This window comes from Scleropages formosus, chromosome 4 (genome assembly GCF_900964775.1).
Source record: "Scleropages formosus chromosome 4, fSclFor1.1, whole genome shotgun sequence".
NCBI lineage: Eukaryota > Metazoa > Chordata > Actinopteri > Osteoglossiformes > Osteoglossidae > Scleropages > Scleropages formosus.
The window spans coordinates 32,484,469-32,509,424 of NC_041809.1; the positions used below are offsets into that span (position 1 = coordinate 32,484,469).

The following is a 24,956-nucleotide window of genomic DNA, read 5'->3' on the forward strand; positions in this document are numbered from 1 at the left end:
TCTTTAAATTAATCATCACGACCCTGTTCATCCCACAGCATTAGTATCTTGAGCTGCTCAAACAGTCAGCTTTGTACAAAACAGCAGCATTTGCAACGATAAATGTTCTGAGACCAGTTCTCAGCTGGCCAAACATTCCACAATGTGACCAACAAAACAACAAGGCCAGCAAAGTACATGGTTCTTATTAGTGAATGAGCAGGAAAAATGAGGATCAGCCACTTTCAATGAGTGCACCAGCGAGGCCAGAGCACTAAGAGATTTGCTTGGTTAAAAGATCTGTGACTCTGTCTGGAAATTCCTACACCTAAACCCGGCTCCCCAGGGCCTCCTGGCTGCTGGGTTCCCCCCTCCCCCACACAGCCTCCCCATCTTACTCAGCTCCCTTTGCTGTACAAGATAAACAACAGTGAAGAACGTGGAGAGCGGAGCCGGCAAAAGGCCCGAGAACGCATTGTTTTTGCAAGATGGGAAGAACATCACGAGTCACTTCACAAATCCTCCAAAAACCAAAAAAACCTTTGGTTAAGGAAAGAGAGCATTCGGCTGAGAAAGCCATTTAAAGCAAAAACGGGGGATGCAGTGTGCTGACACTGGCTGGCTCAGCAATCCTTCAAGCTCACCCTTTAGTAAAGGCCTGTGGTCACAAGAAATGCAAAACTCTTATTGCTTTTATTTTGCCCATGGGAGGGGTGAGGGAGCACATAGAAGCTCCTTTTGGGTTTTGTTCAAAAGAAGGGAGGAAAATGTTTCCTCATGCCATATGGCCTTAATCAGAAACAGGGATACCCAAGCCACTTCCAAGTCTTACATTCACTACCTTTGAGCCATGGTTCCCTGACAGGTAAAAAATAGTAATAGAGGAGCTGGCAAAAGGCAACACAAGGCAGGGCTGAAATTTTAAAGAATATTTCAGGTCTTAATGCCTCATGGTATGAATAAAAGGTTGCATTTCACTAATGGAAGTTGGGGTGTGTGGGGAGGAGTGAACTTTGTCCATGGCTACTCCTCATACCCACCCTGCAGTATTCATTTATGGGCCGCAAGCGCTTCATGGCCACGTCTCTGATGTGGCTCCTCCTGAACAGGATCTTTCCTGGATACAAAGAAAGAAAGCAAACATCAATATAATCATAACTGCACAAGCTTGTTCATAAATGCATACTTCCTGTGTGATAGCTCAGTGACTAGCCAAATATGCCCAAATGAAGTGGTACTTTATATTCATAAATCAAAACCTGACAATTACAAGAACATTTATTCTTTATGTAAAAAGAATGAAATTGAATCATCTATATTCGTAGCAGATGCTTATGAATTCATTAATTTTGAGAATCCCAAAATAGTGCAGTTGAGTTCAACAATGTTTTCAAACCAATTTGGTATGCATGGGGGAAAAAAAAAAAAGTATGTAGAAAATGTATAAATGTTAAAATGCTCTCAAATGCACAATCTTTAGAAATATTATCGCATAGTGTAATTTACATGCAGTTACTTATTCTTCAAAACATAACTGTATGTAAGAGTACAAGTCAGAGTAGAAGCAACAATAACAAAAGGGACAGAAGTCTGTATTGACATCTTCTCCATTTCCACAAAGTTCTATACTACTTATATTTCCAATCTATCGGAATTAAGCCCGAGTAAGCAGAATAAAACTTCACATAAGCACCATACTACCTCGATCCTGAGGCAAAACATGCTGAAATAATTATTTTCAAAAGGTATTGTCTCATCAAAGGCTTATAGAATTATTAAAACACCACAAAGTCTGTTAGGTAACTAAAAGAAACAAGTGGAAGAAAAATGCATCTTGAAAGAGGATTTTGATTGCTGAACCTCTGAAGAAACAGTTGCACATGAGCAGCAGCAGACTTCCTGAGGCAGGCTGTTTTAACACACCTCTGAATCCAGACGTTTAGGAGAAAGTGGACCCTCTGGCCTTCCCTTCCCACTTTACAAGGCAGATCTAATTTCCTTCTCATCCTTCTACACAGTGCTCATTGCTGACTAGGGTTAAACCTGGGTGGGGGATGGCTTAAAGAGACCAGACTAAGACACAGTCTGGACTGTGTCAAATATGCAGTGATCACAACCAAATAATACCAGGATGCTCAAAAAAGTTACCTGGTTTACAAGGATACCACATGTGACTGGTTTCCAAAGAGAAGATACTCTTACATGATAAACAGGGAGCTTTCTGATGACATTTGAGAACAGTCTCAAACCTTTCAGGCTGCTGACACCAGACTGAGACCATTAATAAGGAGGGGATTTTATGAACTACAGGAAACCAGCTGGACTGCAAGGAATGGAGTGTGGGTTTGACCCACAGAGGCTGGGTTGGCCACATGTAGTGACTCAAACACTAAAGCAGTCTGGACTGTGCGTACACTGTAGAGGTCATTCAGTTTACACATGCTCCTGAGCCTGCACCCCCTATCCAACACTTCCATGGGATAAATGACCTGTGCACTTATGTAATGCTCAAGTGTGCAAGAAGAAGGCAAGCTCAAAAGTTTTGTGCAATAAAAATGAGGCATTTTCCTACAAAATGGCTGGACATCATAATCACCCATAAGAAGGCTTATTTTTGTATGTCACTGCATATGTAGATTTTGGATACTTTCCAAAAATCCTTACACAGTTCACAAATAATCATGTGTCAACATAATGGTGCACAAGAACCTTTAATTAATTGCTGGAAACTGCACATTTAGTGTTAAATGCAGCAGTGGAAAAAGTCTATGCCCTCAACTTACTATATCCACATTTTAAGGGAAAAACTACTTAAAAAAATGTGAATTCTACAGCAGTTTCCACAAATGCAAACTTTTGATCTTCAGATTGCAATTCCAGAAAAAGACATGAGCTAGACCTTTACTTTCTAAGGCCTCAAGTATTCAGGAAAATGGGGTGCAAAATGGATTCGTTGTCATTTGACCATGACAGGATTCTCACTTCTAGTAACTTCTCTATATAGTTTGCACAGTATCTGAGAGCATATTACTCAATCCTTGTCATATTCCCAAGGAATAAGTGAAAGGAAACCATTCACTGTATACAAGAAATGCATTAGCATGTTAGTGGTCAGAAAAAAATCCATCAAATGAGTCCCAGTACATTTGCATTTGATTATGATATTTGGTAATCGTTTTATATGTATTTTCTACAAAACATTTCTTTTGACAGGGCTTTTTGAAAACTTTTTTCCTTTTTTTTTTTTTTTTTTAAATCAACAATACAGATCACCTGAATGTTCCAAATTCTTGGCAACATTGACGTGTACAAAAACACTCCATGTTGAAGTCAGATTAGGCAAAATATCTGATGAGCAGTAGCTGCCTATGTTATCTTTGTTCTCTAAATTTTCCTTTTTACACTGACTTTTTGTGTGCTCCTTCATCTTAGCTTTAGATCCTAAATAATACCAAATAAGGAGTCTTGACAGTCCAAGAGAGTCCAGTGAGTTTTCACTGGAAGGAAGGAAGAAAAAAGAAAAAAAAAAAAAAACTAAATTCTCTGCTTTTCCACATTTTACAGGTTAAGTAAGCCACAGGTAAGAACTCTGGCAAAGAGCAAAAGGTTTAAGCACATTAAATTGCACCCATTCATCAAGGTTTCCAGTCTAGTGCAAATGCCTGGGTCACTCAGTGACACTATCCACAGGATGCTAAAAAACCTCCCAGAGTTGTTACGCCTCCATTTTAAAGGATAATCACAGAGTCCAAACCTCAGCACTGCATCACCCTGTGCTGAGCCTTTACTGAACACTGGTATTAGTTATATACTCACAGCAAAGCTCGTTTTGGCAGCAGGATGTTCACTAAATATATTTTCTCCCTGAAGAATCTAGTACATTCTGCCAATAGGAGTATGAAACACAAATATGATATTGATAAATCATGAGATATAATAAACAAATTTAGTCTAATAAGTCTAAATAAACAGTTGGTAAAGGCTAGCTACCTGAACATGACTAGATCAGGCACCGTTACTAGTAACCACAAACAATATCAGCTTTATCTAGTCAAGTGTATCTGTCTAGTCTAGTCAACTATTCTGTGTAGATGGGCTATTCAACAGATACTAATCTGTGTCATGTAATTTAGGGGTGAAATGGAATGAAAAAAAAGAGTAGTCCAACAGCTCAGAATTTGCTGTTTTTGGTACTGGACAGCAAAATCATTGCAATAGAAAGTCCAAGTCCAGGATATCAGAGAAGGACCCTATAGGTCCCATCAAATTCTTGCCTTCATAGCCTGTAAATGTCAGCAAAAAAGCTGAAATACAGTTGTACCCTACATGGGTTATGACAATTCAACTTTAGGAGGCGTTTCAAGTAATATTTGAAACGCCTCCTAAAGTTGAATCATCTACGGCTGACGAGGCATTTTTTTACAATTACAAGAACCAAATCTGAATACTGTCTACATAATAATCAAGCTGTGTCCTTTACCAAAACTTGTTCTCTGTTATTAAACAGTGCACCTGCCACTATTTAATGCAGCAGGCTGTTTACAAAGTTAAGATAAATTTTGTGCAGTATGAAGAGTATAGGAAGAATTAAGTAGGCTCTGCTGCCCTAATTATAATGTTTCAACTCACATTGCTGACTGCTGACACATTAAGTTATGCCCACTGGTTAAATGGTTACAAAAAGCACAAGTTATATAGTAGGCAAAACAGTTCAATTTTAATGGACTAACAGAAATTACTACTTTTGACTAAAATTCTAATATACAGCAAAACTACAGGGGACAAAGATTTCAGTGTGTGTCAAAGATTGCACATACAGTGGCATTATTCAAATTCCTCTAGCAGGCCTAGATGACATATTACAGTAAGGCTTTAGAAAATTAGGTTTACATCTATGGATCTGAATCATTCCTGTCTGTCCCGAGTTCCTCTGTCAGGACAGCAAGTTGAAGACATCTGCAATAGTATACAATATTTCATATGATGAAACAGAAGGAAATGACTAGGTTTTAACGATTACTTCATGTGGCCTGTAGACACGTGACTGTAGCTCAACTGTAAAATTACCAGGTCTGCTTCTGGTTATGATGAGACATGAAGCTAAGGCATAACGTGGAGCTGACATCAATGTACATCTCCCTACTACTCGGCCCATACCAGTTTGGCCTAATGAAGACCAGATAATGGTAATCTGAGGAAGAATAAAGTAGGCGGATTAAATGTAGCTATCTTAAGCATGGAGATATCGAGCTGGTCACAGAGAAGTGGGGAGAACTGAGAGGAAGCTGAACTGTAGTAGACCAACATTTAGAAATTATGGGTGCCTCATAGCACTTGGGCTTTGAGTTTGGTTGTGTGATTGAATTCGTGCTCAGTGTGTGGAGTTTGATTTTCACTATGTTTATGTGGGTTTCCTCTGGGTGCTCCAGTTTCCCCTCATGGCCCAAAAACATACTTCAGGTGTACCAATAACACTAAACTACCCTACAATGAACTAAAGACCCATCAAGATGTACCATGCCTCATAACACTACGCTTTTGGGATAGCCTCTGGACCACTGCAACTCTATTTGACAAGCAATTGATGATAATGAATTAGTTTTTTTGTTGTTTTGCTTTGCTCTGTCAAGTTTGTCTTCTGCCTCAGTAGGACCACAAGTCTCATGCTTTACTTTATTTTCAATGATAGCATAGTTCTGCTTGAAAGATGAAAATGCAACCAAGGACAGATTAGGACAAATCAAACATCTTCATTCCAGGATGTAAAAAATGAGAAAAGTTTTTTTAAAAAAACCAAAACATCCAAAAATATATGATTTATTCAACATTAAATCTGAAGTGAAACAAGTACACATGATCAAAAACTCAGCAGAATCAACTGAATTTATGTAACTTATGACTGTTCAAAAGCTACAACAATTAGACTAAAACTATGTTTTCTTTAAAAAAAAACAAAAAATCTTGAGAAACCTTGCAGTAAAAAGCTGGGACAGAATGTCTTGGCACATCTCACCAGACTTGCTCAAATGAACAATGGTGGTAGGATTTGCTTTCCCAGTCTACCAAAACATACAGAAAATAACCACACACGCCTTACCACTCAACAGCAGGAATAAAAGCACACACCGCTTGATTTTTCCAATTGTTTCAGAAAAAAAAAAAAAAAAAAAAAAGAGTTTCCCAATCAACCACCAATGAACAAAGATATTGAGGGAGAATGGAAAAGAAGAAGTGAACTGTTGGTCCTTAGACCTGGGACCCTGAGCATAATCTCAATCCAGTGGCTTTTACAACAGTGTGCGCACACACGCATACACACGAAACCACTACCATTACCATGGGGAGAGAGAATAGCCTTCTCTTCATGCCTCTAAAACTGATTACTCTCCACAGTGAGGGAAATTGCTAAAATGAAAATGGCTTTCAAAACAATCAATTTCCCTTTGAAGGAAAAACCTAATGGCTATCTGCATTCAGCGGATTCCGCTTCAAATAACTGTGGAAACGAATACATCCCCCTTCTCCATTTTCTGAGAGGAATCCTGCATGAAGGGAGAACCTGGCTGAGTTCCGACACTGGAGCCTGGAGAGCTGGAAATGGTGAGGTCATAGCGTCAGAGGACTCCATCAGCAAGTTTGCTTGATTTACAGTGAGAGAGATGACTGGTGACCTCCTGACTCAAAGCTCTCGTCCAGTTATCACTTTTAAAATTCAGAGTCTCAAAGATGCCACTGTTGCTTTGTTTTAAACCACCCTACCTGGAAGAAATGGGATTATCCTCCGTTTCGGGTCCTTCTGTCCTCCCTCCACCGGGAACTTATCCAGAAGCTCCATCTGAAACGACAAGGAATGCAGGTCAGTCAAGTCACAGACACACAATCAAATCCCTGGGATTCATTTACATTATTTTCCCCCTCATTAAAACTGTTCTACCCAGAAATTTTGCTATTTAATACTCTTTTACAAATCTACATTACAGATGGGTTTTGAGGACACTCACTGACATAGTGGAACATTTCCTTTCTTCAGTCCAGTCTTTTGCAATCCCACACTGCTATAGGTTATTTTCCTAAGATTGGGCCAATAATCTATAATGTTTAAGCACCTTTTTTTTTTTTTTTTTTTTTTTTTTTTTGTTTCCAGCTCCCATCTCAAGAACTACTGGCAGCTACAATTGCAACTAATACACCACTGAACAGACATTAAATAAAAGGCATAAAATTCTTACGTTAACATTAAAGAGGTGCACAGAAAAATGTTCCATTCATATTCAGGAATATAGAGAAGATTGTTTGCCTCAGTATCTTACTGCTGCTAATTCCCATTTGCTGTTAAAGCAGAACAAAGCAATAATAACTGTTTAACTATGTTTTTCTCTTCAGTAAAAGAAAAGAATGAAGTGTGTTATAGTACAGTCTGACAATTCAAGTTCACTGCAGTGAGAATTTGCAGGTGTAACTAGCATATTTTTAAATGAGTTGAAACCTACCGGTCAGTATTTGTTTACTTTTCCCTTAATGAATATCAATGGTTGATACTGAAATACAGTAAATATTGAAGTATTTTGTAATTACTTTTGTTGGCAGCACAATGATGCAACAGGCAGCAAGGGTTCCTAACACTGCCTAAGATGAATGAACATTCAGTCCCCATTAAGTTTTCATGTTCTCCCCACATTCACGTGGGTTTCCTCCCACTGTCCAGAGACATGCGTTTCAGGTGGATTTGTGACTAAATTGTGCGTGATGCATCAGTGTGAGTGTCTATGTATGATTTCCCCTTGATGGATCAGTGACCTGTCCACAGTGCATCCTGATATGTGGTTCTGGGCTAGACTCTGGACAGCTGAAACCAAGCACCAGACAAGCAGTTACAGACAATGAACAAATTAATATTACAATTAGTACTCCACAGTCGTTACGGTGCATGCATTTTACACACTTGTAAAAACAGTGAAACCTTTTCTGAATGTTGGCCAAATAATATTATCTGTTAGAAAAATGTTTAAATTGTCATTTATGCGCAACACTCAATGGTTTTCTAGAGAAGATGCTAAAAATCCTATGCGATATCCAATATTAATGTAATGCAAAGCTTGAAAAATGCCACTCAGGGCCACAGATGAGCACATCTGGTCTAGCTCTAGCTACAGATCTTAACGTGCGTTCTTATTTATTGTTGCAGATACCTCTGCTAGGGGACTCAAATCACTCAGTTGTGTGGATGAGCCACCCTGGTTCACCAAGTGAGGGACTGAAAGAGAGAGACAGCCTGCTGCTCTGCTCCAGTCCAAAAAGCCCCACTGCTGTCTCCCTCCCTGTGGAGCTGTCCAGATTTCTGACATGTACATTATATTTATTCATTTAGCAGATGTTCTTCTGCAAAGTAACACACAACTGAGAGTAAACAAAAGTGCTTTTCAGCAACCGAGAGATAAAGAAAAATATAGAGAGAGAACAATCGTGAAGTAGTCTGTTTGATGTCACCTTTTAAATCAACATAAAAGGAAAGCTGCATATAGAATGTATAGAGTACACATTGTTTCAAGAGAAAATGTAACATTAAATGTGTAGCTACACATATAATTGATAGGAAATACATGGATAATTGTGACAAATATTAGTCTAATATTACCGTTTATTGCTGGTGTATACATTACTGTTTATGCCCCTCACCTACCCTGTGTTATGTTCAACTTAAAAACGCTGAATAACGAACCAACTCTTGGTTCTGATTAAGCTCACAAGAAGGGAACCAGCTATATAATGAAATTTTGTTCATTTCCCCCACACACAGTCACTGTGTCCACTACTAGTAAACAATGGAACAAAGTCAGTATTTGGGGATTTTCATAACAGAAGCAAACTTTAAAACACATTTAAAACAAGAAAAACAGATATGACCACAGAAGGCCTTTGTTCAAACTTCTAAGGAAAAAATGCTGACCTAAGAACTGAAAGATGAATGAATCTGTTTTATGCTGTGAGATTACATCTGAAGACTTCCTCATACAGTGTGGGAAGGGGGAGATGGTTCTACTCTGTGAAAGGACAGAGAATGGTGTGAGGTAAACCTCTGACAGTGGTCATAGCATCTAAGCTTAACATATCGCAGAAGACCGACAAGAACTTTCTGAAGGAAACAAAAAACTGCACAGTCTTAGTGCAGTTGACAAGATTATATTTGAGTCCTCATTGTTCTCTAAAGTAATTCACTTATGCTGGAGCAGTCCAAAAGTGATGTCTTGGGAGACTAACGCACACCCAAAGCATATGCTACACGATGTGAAACAGGCAGGTTAAGCAAGGAGTAGGACGCTGCCACTAGCAGCAAGCAACTTTACCTATGAGCCACTAAAAAGTTTCCAGTGCTCAGTTAGTTATGTGTGCTGACATTGAGGTGGTGTGAACACAAGGCTGGAAAATGGTGTTAAAAACATCACTGCTATCCTGGTTCTGCTAGCAAACATCAATGACTATGCACTTATGACTAGATAAACACACAAGTTTCAGCCCCCAATTTTAAATGTTCCACAAAAATTTCAGTCCACTGACAACTTTAACTACCTTTCATACCCATAGGGCTGTACCTCACATTAGACCAAGGCATGACTGACAGTTTAAGGATCACCAAGAGAGTTGGAGCAAATGCAAGCACCACAACAAATGAATGATCTAGCGATGGCATACTGTTTATTATAACATGCCATTACCAGAAATTAGAGGTTAACAAAGCTTAGTTTACCTCTTAATTACAGTCATCTGCCTTTTGTCTGGACAAAGTTTGCATGACATCAGTTTCCCCTAATCTATAATTCAGCCTCTAGATTCCTTAGTTAAACAAAGAGAACTTTCTTTGCTCTACTTTTTTTTTTTTTTTTTTTAAATTGAGCCCATCTACAAATGTCAAAAGCACATTTTCCTTCCACTGTGCAGGTACAAGTAAACATCTTTTTGAATTATGCTGATATACACCTTATATACATTATGTTGCTAAAGCATTTTCACTTGACTAGCCCAGCATCCTTCATTTTCTTTCACAGGAAAAGTCCCTTGTTTCATTTATATGTCATATCATTGACTATTCTCCCCTACTTACCATCCAAAAAGTTATGGTACATTACACTTATTTGTTGTGACTGCATTTACTCAGTCAATATTTTTTTTGTCATGAACTTTAGATCAATACACTAAACATGGTTACGTTACACAATTATTTTAATGAGCATCCTGATTACAGAGAGGAAGTTCCTATCCTACTTTTTATCCGAAGGAATGCTTTACCATACAAAATACTATTTGAAAATACTACATAGACATAATATTTTGTCTTTTTTTTCCCCCCTCTTCTAGTTGTTAAAACAGGGGGGGGGGGAAAAAAAAAAAAATTCTAGAATTGAATGCTTACTCTTCAGGATAATTTAGCCAGGTAAAAAGATGTACAATTTCATTGAGGTTCCTGTGGTTTTAGACTATCTAATACCAGCAAATAGATATCACTATAGTAAGTAATGTTCTCAGGCCACAGCCAGTGCCTGCATCCTTTTTCAAGCTAACAGCCTTGTAACTTCTGTACCATCTTTTAAATGGGGATTAACTGAAGCACCAAGATAATAAGCACCATAGTGAAAGCTCAGCTCTCCTAAATCATTTTGCACTGGAGCAGTTGATAATGTAGTGATTGAACCTCTTGCTTTTGGACCCAAAGATCGCAGGTTCTCACCTACAGCTGTAGTACGCCTCAGCAAGATACTTACCCGAAAATTGCTACAGTACCCAGATGCATAAAAGGATAAATAATTTTAGTATATGCTATTTTCAGCATTTAACCAAAACATTTTACCTCGAGGGGGGCGCGGTGGCGTAGGGGGTTGGACCGGGTCCTGCTCTCTGGTGGGTCTGGAGTTCGAGTCCCGCTTGGGGTGCCTTGTGATGGACTGGCGTCCCGTCCTCCCCCTCCAGCCTTCCGCCCTGTGTTGCCGGGTTAGGCTCCCCGCGACCCCATATGGGACAAGCGGTTCAGACAGTGTATGTGTGCATTTTACCTAGTCATTGAGAATGGCACTGATATTCTCAGTATCTGAGTGCTGCCATGATCTCACAGCATGAAAAAATGCTGGGTTTCAAACATCTTTTATTAAATAAGCTGCATTGAATTCTATTTAGTACTGCAGGATTCATATACAAAATTTTTAAATGATAAATGCCATTTTTTAAATTGAGTATCTGCAATGAACTATAATTTGCATTGTTCATTGACCAAGTGCCTGTTACACTTAAGCAGGATAAAGGAAATTACATGAGCTCCTTCGAAGGTTTCACAAGACATACAGCATCAGATTCAATAAAGCAGACAGTTATGCTAAATATGCAGTGATTAAGTGGCAGTGCTTTATATGGAGCGAAGCCAGAGAATAGCAATCTGTCTAGTCCATATCCTCTTGGGTCAGTCTGAGTAACAAGCTCTACAAAGGCTCTTTGCGTAGATTCTGAGACAGTCGCTCCAAGAGCAGTATATAAATGGGAAAAGTCAAAGAGCCAACAATGATCTCTTCTTTCTCTCCGAGTTTCTAGCCAGTTATAACCACAGGCCAAATATGTGCCTGCTCCTCCCTCACAACCATAACCACCCCATGAACAGTCTATCTTAATGCAAGACATAAGGATAGGTACTCCACCCATCTCCCCCATGGCCTTTCTGGGAGAATACAGAGCTCCTATCCAAGGGAACGCAGTATATTGCATACTGATAGTTTTCTAGAGAGAGTGAATTCACAAGTCCTCAAAAATTCCAAATTCGCTGCAGGGCCTCAAACGTTTCTCTTCCCTCCATGACTCACATGTACTGTTATTCCGTAAAACAGAACTGCTTGTGCAATTCAGCCTTCCCTTTGGTTTGTGACGAATGGCTCCACGTTCTAATGGTTTTTTTTTTTTTTTGTCCCATTATGTGACCCAACCACGAGACAAGAGGGGGGGGGAAAGAAAAAAAAAAAAAAAAAAAAAACACGATACAATGACTGAATGATGTTATAAATGCTAGACATTCAAACTATTGCCATAAGGCAACAACAGTGCAAAAAGAAACATGTTTTAAACAAGAACTTCCTGCCAATGAGTTTTCCCCCTTGTGCAATGTGCTTGGTCAGCACACAGCTTTCAAATGGCTGATTTTTTAAAAAGGAAGAGCGAGAGAGAGAAAGAGAGGGTGTGGGACAGACTAGCAAAATAAAAATCTTATATTTCAGCCATAGCTTTGGAAGTGGTTGGACAGCGCCTCAAAACCACTTCCGTTGACATTACATTAAGTCAGAAGACACCATGCGGTCAAAACAAATCAGAACAGTATAGAAAAACTGGGAGGAAGAAGGCACTGCATCAAAAAATTAGCTTAAAACCCTTAAAGTGTCTGTTCCTAGCATGTTGTTTCTAAAGGCACCTCAATGATATTGCCTGGAGATTTACTAAGACTAGTTTTGCGTGTTCCTCGACTAGTTATCACCAACACAGGAGCATTTATAGGTCACTGTCTGTTTACTGATGTGAGGTGAAAACTGTGAATGCACAGAAAAAACATGGCCAATGCCATGGCCTTCCAGATCAGCCCTTGTTAGTTACTAGGACACTCTCACAATTAGGAGATCAACCTTATCCTCCTTTGCATAATTCTCATCTATACTGTGCTCCAGAGTTTAGTTGTGAGCATATCTACAAATGTTTAAAGCACATTTTCCTTCCACTGTGCTTGGCATTTATTTATAGGCAGAGATTTCCGTGGCTCAAGTGGTAGCATATGCTGCATCTAATTGTTTGCAGATTGAAAACTGGCGGCTGCATGAAATGCAGCTCATAGTGAAGCCCTGAGCCGAGGCTTTGTGTGCCACTACACGAAATGCACTCTGCCACCATAGGCAGCAAAGTCCATACACCAACAGGCTATCAAATTAGCATTCTTCCCTCCATTCAGGGCTTGTTGCTTGATTATCAAACATGGAAAATGTGTGACAGCTGGGAATTTTGAAGTATGTGGGGGGGGGGGGGGGGACCCCCACATACATAGTTGGTAATTCTGTTCCTTTAATACATCAAAATAAACAAGAACTCAGTATTGACCTCTATTTCAATGTCATTAAGGACATGTAGCAAGGATTGGGCACATTGAGGCTAATAGCGGAATGTATGCAGAATGGAAAGGCACAATATGTCAGAATGAGGGCCCTAATTAGACTATGGCAAAAGGTTACTGTGTTGAATTTGGGATTATTTGCATCTCACACACACACACACACACACACACACACACACACACACACACACACACACACACACACACACACACACACATATATATCAATATTCATATAGACATTAATAAAATCATCTGTGTAAATTATATAAGTATAATTCTTCATTTATGGGCCTGTATTTACAAATATCTCCCATTACTAACATTCCCATATCAGTACTGACACACAGAGACCAATATTCTATATTGAATTTTCTATCTAAAGAGAAAATGCCTAAAAACATTTATTCTAATTTTGAATTAAAATATATACTGTACTGAAGTACACAACATGTCAAAAGACAAGCCAGCCAAATCAATTCAAGTCTAACTGTTGGCATCTGGGCAATATTACAATGGTATCTGTTTTCTTCATAAGCTTTTTATAAACAAGACTTGCATGGGGAGAGGGATTACCATTAACAATGGAAAGAAAACATTTTAGCAGCATAACCAGGCAAATGAATAGCCCTAACTCGTTTGCTCCCATAGCATGGCTTCTAACTAGAGAGGCTATATAAGGGATCACTGGCATTTCAATAATACACACAACAGTGAAAATCAAAACTACAGGAAATACACTGACACCACACAAAAAAGACTTCACTCTTCACTTTATTTAGTTAATATGAACCTGCTAATAAATGTAACGAACATGCTGTCCACCTTTCACTTTGAGAATACAGAAATGTGCAGCCACAGTCAGGAGTGGTCTTCCCTGGGACAGAGGTGAAACAGTCTGGCAGCTCTATCATGGAGCCCTACAGAGAAACTAAACCCTTTTGCAGCAAGAGTGCTGGGCAGACTGCCCCTTGGCTCATAAATCTTACATCCTTGGCCCACTATCCACAAACAAAGGACAGGCAGGTGATAAATCACCCTCACAAGGACAAAAATTCAAGGTGGTCACCAGGCAGCTCCAGGTGGGTCAAGCTGAACAACAAAAGCTTTGTATATAATGGACGACATCATGCGACTCCCTACTTTGTAATTCGGTCTTATAGGACTCAAATCCCATCATGGAGCCAGAGGTGTCTCATTTGGCTTTCTGACTAGATTCTGACTAATGTGGCAGAATGACATGAAAATATCCATGTCACTTGGCAGGTCTTCTAGTTTGTATCCCCTCTCAGATCATTTAAAGCAAACTTCACGCTTGGATAGCAGTTTGGCTCCTGAGGGAGACCAGGTAAACTACAATCCAAGAATTTCAGATACGCTACATGAGAAATCTTTATTTCTTCAGACACAGGGTGATGTTTTTACTGAGATCCCCATTCATTAAAACATGTAACTGTGGCCAAACATGAGTAGTAACAAGATACATTTACTGTGTTATTTGTAGTTATGTACAATTCTGAAGAAATGGCATTTTTCACAGGAAACCCACGGAAACAGTGAGAACATGCAAACTCCACACGGACTGAACAAGGATCAAACCCACATCCAAGTGCACAGTCTGGGAGCTGTGAGGTGTTATAGATATAAGTTATATGGATAATGTTACTTTGTGTCTGGGATTTACTATTATAGGAAAGTAGGCAGTATAATGTTTAGGGATAACTTCTAAAGGTTTTCAGTTTGAATCCAGCTAGTGCTGTACTGTTGCACAGCCTTTCAACAATACATTTTCCCTGAACTGCTCCAGTACAAACACCATTATTTATAAATAAATAAACTTATGAAAAAAGGTGTAAGATAAATGGCAAATAAATGAGGAACAAAAACAAGTGGCCGACTGGTCTTTTAAGTGTTTTGTATTCATTTTCTTACTTTATTGGACAATATGCAATTTTACTCTCTCAGCAGATTTATTGAAACAACATATAGATATATTTAAAAATATATAGATAAAACAGTATATTTAACATAACACTGAGAGCAGTCCAGAACAAAAAATTATCCAGTTTGAATCAAATTAACTGGACTACTTTTTGATCTGAGAGTCTTACTTATACAAGAAAATTTCTAAAGTACTTCTGGGTATTATTTTAAAGTGTTTTTACAGGGTATTATTTTTGATTTTTTGACAGTGTGATATTGAAGTTATTAGTTAACTTTTTAGCAATGTAAAGAAAAAGGTTTCAAACATGGTTGTTTAAGCACAGTGGGTCTGTGATGATGACCACTCAAAGCAGTGCACCAACACAACAACCCCCTTACAAGGCAATGATTTCATGTGACATTGCTGTGACATGGGTCTATATGTCATATTAAAATACATGAAGTCAATAAACATGTTACTGCAAAAATTTTAAAGAACCCTATGACCATGGGAACCTAGCACTGACCTTATAAAAAATGCAAATAATAACCCACAGATCTGAAAAGAATTTAGGTAATTTAGATACACTTAAAGGAGCCAAATGAAAGATGCTTTTAATAAAATGTAATGATATGGCTAATGAGTACATAACTTGGACTCGTGTGATATCTCCTTTATTAATATAAATGGGGATTACAAATAGATTTATCAGTACATATTTCTTGAAGCACTTTTTTATAACAGTACAATTACAACTAAAAATAAATTCAATGGAATTCATGTATTATACTCATTGACATGTTTAACAAAGTATATACATTATGGCAGCAATTTTATTCTGAGAAAATTTACTTTCTGAAGCTCGCACATTACTTCCTTACCAGCAACAGGGGTATAAAACTTCACAAAAGAACCACTTTAGGATGAGAGGACACTCACCTGTAAATCAAAAAATTTGCTGTAGCGACGGAAAATAACTTCTGTGGATCCATCGGACCAGGAGACTTTAATGACGTATACCTGCAAGAGAAGGGGAGAAAAACAAAACTGCAATTATTTGTCACAAAGGAAATAGGGTACAGGAGGTAATAGTTGTTCATGCATTTTGGAGGTCAGTGATTTTATATAATGCATAAAGAAGTCAGGGTCTGAAACAGAAGATGAGCTGATGGTAGTTTTCATACAACAGCTTCTCTTAAACATCTGAAAGCTACATTCCACCTGCTTAATACTGTGTGTTTATTTGGGGGGCACTACAACTCTAGATGCCTTTAAAAGAATATAACCTGAAAAATTCCTGACAATGATAATGCCAAACAGGTGGACTAGCATCACTTATTCTTGACATGCCAATGGGTAAGTTTTCAATGTACCAGTCAACAGCAAAATGTTCAAAATCTTCCTTACAATTACAAATCATGTATAAAGCTATGTGATACCAAACCTAAGTCAGTAGAAATGTGTAAATTTGAAAATAAAATTCACGTAATGCTTTATTTACAGAGTAATAGTTCATTTTCATTGTCAGACCCCAATATACCTATCATCAGAAAAAGCTACACCACTACTTTTGAAAAAGAAACGATTCATAAAGGTGTGAGCGATACAAAAATCGGACTTGTACTACATTCGTAACTTTCCCAAGCTTTGAACAGCTTTTTACAAGAGACCCTGCATCCTGCCAGAACATCTGTACAATGTTTTCATTTGTTCATAGCTCTACCACACAGCTGGGGAACAGAGGTCTTGGGAATGAATTGAGCACCAGTTGTTCCCCAGGATGCGACACACCATGTATCGTATAGTGGCAAAAGCATAATCTTAATAATATACTGTCTTTTTTCTCCACTCTCAGTCTTGCAGATGGTGCCCACGGTACAGTAACATGAACCAAAAAAGTGGACTGATCTGGATAATATGAACTGATCTCAAATCAGCAAAAGACAAACATCCCATTGTTGTGTGCAGTTACTACATGTTCTGAAGCAGGAACCGGCAATATGTTTGGCCTCTTTTGACATAAAATATGGCTGACTGAGCTAAAACTACATACCACAGTAAAGAAATTCAATATACCAGTGTACTGAAAGGACAAGCCATATAACAGAGGCATCCTCACAAGCCAAAGACAAGCATAAATGTTTCAGTGATGCAGACCCAGAATGGTTTTCCTGCTGTGATTGTTGTCCTGAAAATACATCTTGCCCTGTCTGTAAGGTGCATTAATACTGAGTCAACAGTCTAATCTGACAAAAAAAAATTACATATAGTACAAGACAAAAAGGTTTGAATGTCTGGGCATATACCCATTTCTGATGTGATTCTAATCTCTGATCAATTTATAATCAAATAAAAATGGTGTACACAACATATACTACAGACCAGCCTCTTTAAGCATAACACAGCTGATTCACTGTCAGCTACAGAAGTACCTCTGTGCCAGGGTACAGAAACACTATTGTAACCACTGCAGTACAAAAGCCCTTGACTTAAATCTTTGCTTTTCCTAACAGTAAATAATGCTAACGACAAACAACTGCTTCGTTAAACCACACCATGAAAAGCAACACAATAAAGTATTACCTAAAGGCTGTTCTGTGACTGGTGGGGAGCAAAGGAAACTAAATATAACATGGTTTCATAGAAAAATGACAGCATGGAAACAGAAACTTATGATTTCATATATTGCGAAATCCTGCTAGATACTGAGAAACAAGCCAGACTCATGTGACGTACTCTGGCACCGTCACTGCAGGCTTCCTCAAGGGACACCTTCTCTGAGCAGCTTTAGAGATGGCTGACAGGGTTCTACTCATTTCCGTCCTAGTTTCACTGATAGACAGGATGGACATCGTTTAGTCTTGTGTCAAAGGACTGTGTGTACTTGCCACAGCAGCCAGCAGGGCAGCACACAGCTAGACCACCCGGAAGGCTGTGGAACTCAGCTGAAAAGTCAAAAGGAGTGAGGGTCAACTTTGAATATAGAGGTGGTGGCGGTATCTAATTGCAGAAGGTTTGCATACGTAGGTGTAAATGTCTGTTCTTCACCTGACTGCTGCCCACTTAATTTTAAATCTAAAATGATACAGCACATGTATTCTACAGTATACCATCGCATAAAATTATCACAATATGCCACAATCATTTTAGTATAGGAGGAAGAATTACAGTCCTGAACTCTTTCCAAACATTTAACAGCCTGCAGACTTTGCCAAAGAACAAGGCAAAAACTGTTGAAGTAACAGTTAACTTTTCTTTTTGACCACAGCACAACATCACTACAGCAATGTCTAAGATAAATTCCAGGGAATTAACAGTGGTATCTCAAAACAGTGATGTGTTACAGCCAAAACAATCACCTGTAGGCTAGCATTTTAATAAGGGACATATGTCTTCTTTCTCCCTTCACAAATTTGTCAGCAACTTACATTCTTGCATTGACAAACAACAAACATGTTTTTGGGAGATGCTCTGAAAATGAAATAACAAAATGTATTCTTGGGCAGGATTATGCATTTATTCATAAGTAATTTACATATTTATTCATTTATTTAAGTAAATTATTGTACCATCATGAGCAGGAACACTAACTTAAATTCATTAACTCAACACCCTTGCTGCCTTCTTGAAAGTCAAGCTAATATGTGACGTTGGATTTGTCAGGCCTAAACCTCCGGACTGCTTTGTGAAGACATTCATTGGAATTTTCAAGCTCATCAGCTCTCCTTAAGGGAAAAATGGCTCACTGGCTTAGTGCAAGCACAGCTGACATTTTCTTTCAGAATAGAAAAGAAGAAAATCTGAGGACTGATCAGAAAATGCAAAATGATTGTGTCTGGCCAATTGCTGCTGTTGGCATGCATCCTGGGTCTAAAGACGACCACATGGGGATGGGGGAGGTGTGAGCATATGCCCAACTCACCGAAGGCTCTCACACATTTAAGCAAACACAAATTCAACAAGTCTTCCCAGTAGAAACTTGCTGTATTTTCCTTAATGGTAACAAAGAAGCTGTGGATAAAGTGCATTGATTACATAAAGTAGTGCTAATAATAATAATTCACCTCTCAGTAATGATTCAGTAACTACTTATCTGACCAAAACTGCAGTGAACAACAAAAGTCTTAGCAAACCTCTCGTTATCTCACTCAACCATCTTCAGATTATGAGGTCTAATGGGAAGAATATGAAGTTTAAAACAAAACTCAGATAAATCAGGGAGAAACAGTTAACGCTATGCTAACTACCTTATAACCAATTCTCCAACACACAAACAAATGTAAGTGTATAGAAGCAGGATTTGAAGAAAAAAAGTTAGAGCAGGTCTATTGATCAAATATAATATTCAAAATAACAAATTGCCAAGCACTTGCCAATTCCTGATTCACTCACTCCATTTTAGTATGAAGTATAAGAGAAAAGACACAAAAAGAAAACGTCCACCTCGGAAGCATACAGAGTACTATTCAATTAGAGGTTGCCCTGAAGAACATTTCTCGTTCAAACATCCCTCCAGAGTGTTCAGCCTGCGTACATAATGAAATAAGGTTTCAAGCAGGCTCTGCCTGGAAAGTCACAGGCAACCATCATGTCTGCTAGGCTTGAGCGGGGGTGGGGACACCACACTGCCCTTTCATAATCACACATCCCACTGTAAAGCCAAGCAGCAAGGAGACAGGAACAACAACAAGGTTCATGAGAAATAGCAACAGAATAACCTTCTTTCGTAAATGGTGCCATTACAGTGCCAATTATCTTCAGCGTCTTTTGACACAAATGGCTTGCAAAAGAAAATACAATGTCTGTTCATCATCCAGCACAAAATCAGCAGTACAAGCCTATCCTGATGCCCATCCAAGAAAGAGCTTTGTAGTAATATAGATTAAAATGACAAATATAAACAAACAAACACTTTTGCAAGGGGCTGAGCAAATGAAAGTAGTGTACACACTAAGCTTGAAATTAAATGCCACAATTACTCATTTCACGGTGCAACAAGGATAAAGGAAAATTTGCAATAAAATTCATCTGAAAGGTGGTAGATGTGGTGGAAACACAATTACAACTGTGGCAGATTAAGCAGTTCTTTGAACTTCTCTTCATTTGGCCTTCAAAACATGTTCATTTAAGGGTTTGTACCCTTATAAACAAGAATTCTGGCATAACAACCATGGCTTTTAAACCCATATCACTTTTCACGGTCAGAGTATATATATTGTGTTTCTTGTGAAAGGTAAATGTCTTACATCTAGTGTTACAAAGAAAGTTCAAAAACAATCAGTAACATATAACTAAGACACTTCAAAAACCAAACACACCAAATTCAGGTAAAATTAAAGAATTCTGACATTACAAAAACCAAGTTAAAAAAAATGAATTAATTTTCCTACCCAGCTCTATAAAGATAAACCTAGCTTTACAATTATTTATTGCCACTGAAACTCTGATGGTATTTTACCACAATCATTATGAATACTCATATAATTTAACATATTTCAAGATGATGTCAGCCTTCAATCTCCTATTTCTTAATATGAAGTAAAATCTTACATGATTTCATGCACTTATACAGCACGCATGCTGTACAATTTAGAAAATATGCACTGAAAATCATATAGATTTTGAGCAGAATAGGAAAACAACTACTCGGCTAAGTATACTTTAATACAATTTGAATACTTTGGAATCATCTCTATGACCACAGATAAAATGTTCTAAAAGGGATTTTATCATTTTTCTGAGAGGCAATAATCTGTAGTAGTCTACAGTGCAGTTTATATTGGATAATTAACAGCACTGAAATAAATTTTAAAATAAGAAGTATTCTAGAGGAGGGGGGCACGGTGGCGCAGAGGCTTGGCTGGGTCCCGCTCTCTGGCAGATCTGGTGTTTGAGTCCTGCTTGGGATGACTTGCAATGGACTGGCATCCCAGCCTGGGTGTGACCCCTCCCCCTCCAGCCTTGCACCCTGTGTGGCCGGGTTAGGCTCCGGTTCGGCGCGACCCCCACGTGGGACAAGCGGTTTCAGCCAGTGTGCGTGAGAAGTATTAAGTGCCCAAAATAAATTTTAATATTTCACTGCAATATTTGTTAAAAAAATTAGAAAATACAATAATTTGTATTTTTTTTTTTAAAATCACAGCAATACTCAAAAAGCTCTATCAAAACTGGGTTTTACTTGTGAGAAAGTCAATGCATTAACTTTCCAAACAGAAATCAGTGCTGGAATTGCATTAAAGAACTGGAACTGAGTCAAAAAATTCTGAAGTCACCATGACCTTAACCCTATCACCTCACCTTAAGGGAAGAATATTCCATGTAGCCTACTGTGGGTTTTAAACAGCCTAAATTTACATTTATTCAGTTAGCTGACATGTAATTTCTACTAGAGCAAGTCAGGGTAGGTGGGGCAGCACAGCGAGAAGCGCTGCTGTCTCGCAGTGCCTGAAGACATGGGTTCGATCACTCCGTGTAGAGTCTGCATGGGTTTCCTCTGGGTGCTCTGGCTTCCTCCCAGTCCAAAGACACGCGGTTCAGGTTCCCCCCGTGTGCGAGTGACAGAAAGAGTATGTTCCACTGATGTATGGATGTAGCAGTGCAAGTCAAATTGGTGAATAAGGTGTGTGGGCTGATAACACTACAATCATATTTTAAATCCTTATTTAGGTATTATAAGAAAATATTACAATGATGCAAGATATGCTACATGTATTGCTCTGCCTTCAGTTAAACATTTTAAGTAAAATATTACATCCATATCATTTATGGCAAATTCCATGTGACCTGATCTTTCATCAATTCATGTCATTGTGAAATAAGCAAATGTTACAAAATTATTTTACAAAAGGCTACACACTGAGTTGCATGAAATAGTTACAAATATTACTTTTACTTATTTACTCTTAAGCCAGTAAATTTCCAAAACTTCACAGCAGGTCCAAAAAACCATATTCACCAGGCTGTGAAAGACAGCAGGACTCCTGCCCCAAACATCTCCCTGTGGTTACAAAGACACTTCTATATATGCACTGTGTAACAGTGATTTTACAAAATCCATGCAAACACCTGTTTATCATTTTCAACTGAAAACTTAGTCAGGCTGCACTGAGTCACTCAAACATCATTCATTGCCCAAATCAGACCTTCCCTTGTTTTGTTACGAATCCACAGTTTACCCAATAAATTATGATTATTCAACACACACAAATACAAAATTGAATTCCCTTCTCTGAATGTCTAGACTAACGGATTAACAGTGTGGTATGTTAGTTTGGCAGCTAATGGCAGCAAACTTTAAAAACGTTTCAAAACGCGACTTAAAGGTTAAGACTAAGTTAAAGCGTTTTAGAATAATATGTGAGAGAGAGGGGTTGTGACCAAACGAAGCCCTGTTGCCTCCCTCTGCAGAACAAAGAAGGCCCAAACTAAGCTAGCAGCCGTTCCACACTCTGCCAAATCGGATCCCCCTCCCAGAGAAAGGAACAAATTCATAGTTTACGTTTCACCATGTTTCTATTCTAGTTTATTCCGCTAAACTGCCGCCCACCCACACAGTCACACACGAATACACACACAAACTGCGTAATAATACAGGTAGCCTACTTTCTTTTTCTTTGTTTGTTTATTTAGGGCTACTTTAGTAATTACTGGTTTAATTTTAAAAGTTTGACGAAAAAAATCGCCTCAGAAAACAAACACAAAGGTGTAAGAGAGGTGAGCGAAAGTTGCTGCCTCTCCCGTCTTACATAGTGCTTGCTGGGGATTCTTCTCTTCTGCACGTCCTGGACAGTAACTTCCTGCACGGTCCTCCTGGGCATGGTGTGTTTAAGAGTGTGTCTCTCTCTGTGTTAAATCCTCAGCACTTCACTAGCGGTGAAAATAATAATAATAATAATAATAATAATAATAATAAATCCACGGTGTGCGAAGACACAGCAGCCACCACCACGTCCAGCCTGAGCCTCCCGCCCGACCTCCGCGCTCTCGCTCTCTCTCTCTCTCTCTCTCTCTCTCTCGAGCCGCTCAGAACACACTTACTGACACAGAGACACACACACAAACACTCGGGAGAGAAAGCAGGCGGCAGAGTTACACGCGAAAAATGGACTCCTTTCCTGCTGCGTGGACTCGAACTGCCCCGAACCCGAACCGCCAGCCTATCCCAGCGCTCCGCCTCGCGGCACCCCGCGCGCGCTCCGCTCTCCCGGAGACCGGCCCCCGCGAGCCCTTAAAGGGGAAAGGCACCGCGTGGCCGCCGCCTCATAGACCTTTTCGTCACACACTCGGTCAAAATCTAAACGAACGATTTTAAAAGCTGCCTTTTTTTTAAAATAAAGGGAAGGGAGATTTTTTTCACAAAATACTTTTACAAAAAAAAAAAAAAGATTTTCTGGGTATTTCAATTCAGAAATTAATACTCAAGCTGCTGTATCGTCAACCTTCCTCCAGGCAAGGGGGCCTCTTGTTCTGTTAGTTTATAATTTCCAACGTTAAGGTATCTACAGTTATGTACTCATTTATGCAGCTAGTTAATTTTACTGGATTAATTTAGGGTAAGTACCTTGCTCAAGGGTACTATATAGTATAGCTGGAGATGGGATTCAAACTTGCAACCTTTGGGTCCAACTCTAACCACTAGCTACCAGCTGCCTTAGTTATTATTAGGACTCAAGGATACAGAGTAGGTCAATAAGGACTTTTAACATACTTTACATGATTTCTACATACTTTATCAATAAATTCAAGGTTGTGGGTAGAATGCTGGCTGGAGCTGAAGGTCAAAGTTTCAAATCCCACCTACTGCCGTAGAGCCCTTGAGCAAGGTACTTGATCTAAACCGCTCCTGTAAAAATTACTCCATAAATGGGTTGGACAGCACAAGTTGCTATGGAGAAAAGTATCAGCCGAATGAATAAATTTGTTGTGTTGTACATAATATTAATACTCACTGCTCCAAATCAGTGTGGGGGTGGGGTGGTGCAGTGGGTTGGACCACAGTCCTGCTCTCGGGTGGGTCTGGGGTTCGAGTCCCACTCGGGGTGCCTTGCGACGGACTGGCATCCCGTTCTGGGTGTGTCCCCTCCCCCTCTGGCCTTATGCCCTGTGTTGCCGGGTTAGGCTCCGGTTCCCCGTGACCCTGTACGGGACAAGCAGTTCTGAAAGTGTGTGTGTGTGTGTGTGTGTGTGTGTGTGTGTGCGCTCCAAATCAGGGCTGTTGCACTCCAGAGCCTGCTATGGAAACAGGGGATCAGGCTAATTTAAGGTACACGCAGGATGAGATTCCAGTGCGTCACAGGGTAGACATGCAGTACAGGCAATTTCAAATCACCAGTTCACTTGAAACACATGTCTGTCTTTGGACTGTGGGAGGAAACCAGAGCACTGAGAGTAACCTGCTCAGACAGTACAAGCACTGTGAGGTAGCTGTGCCACCCATATGAAAAAATAATAATCATAATAATAATACATTTATCTGACACTTTTTGTCTAAAGCAATTTACAGTGTTAATCTACCTTTAATTATTTACATATTTATACAGCTTGGTAATTCTTTTAGAGCAATTTAGAGTACCTTGCTCAAAAGTACTACAGCCAGAGGTAAGATTTTAAACTGCAACCTTTCAGTACAAAGGCAGCAGTTCTAACCGCTACACTACTAGCTATAATAATAATAATAATAATAATAATAATAATATCAGTGCCCTTCTGCTTGTCCTGGAAAGGCTGAGCAGGCAAGCCCAACCCTTCCTTTCTACAACAACAGTCTCTAGCTCTTCTTGGGGGGTCTCCATAGTACTTCATAGTACTTCACTACAGGATAGGGTAGGATGTAATAATATTGTAACTCACTAGTTGCCCTTCAAGGTTATTGCCACGATAGCAATAAACTTAAATAGTGTTGTTAAATATTGTTATTTAAAATTAAAT

At 39.0% G+C, this 24,956-nt stretch overlaps 1 protein-coding gene across 5 annotated transcripts in view; it reads right to left on the bottom strand.

Annotated features, from left to right (window-relative positions):
• Positions 1-23,191, bottom strand: part of sh3pxd2b (SH3 and PX domains 2B) — a 37,823-nt gene extending 14,632 nt beyond the window's left edge. For all 5 annotated transcript variants that reach the window (XM_018751932.2, XM_018751929.2, XM_018751931.2 and 2 more), the window contains exons 1-4: positions 22,775-23,191; positions 15,969-16,049; positions 6,739-6,814; positions 1,020-1,096 (exon numbers count right to left, since the gene is read on the bottom strand). In XM_018751932.2, coding sequence (XP_018607448.1) covers positions 1,020-1,096; positions 6,739-6,814; positions 15,969-16,049; positions 22,775-22,846 — 306 coding nt within the window. In that variant the 5' untranslated portion in view covers positions 22,847-23,191. The remainder of the gene's footprint in view (positions 1-1,019; positions 1,097-6,738; positions 6,815-15,968; positions 16,050-22,774) is intronic.
• Between the last annotated feature and the right edge of the window lie 1,765 nt (positions 23,192-24,956).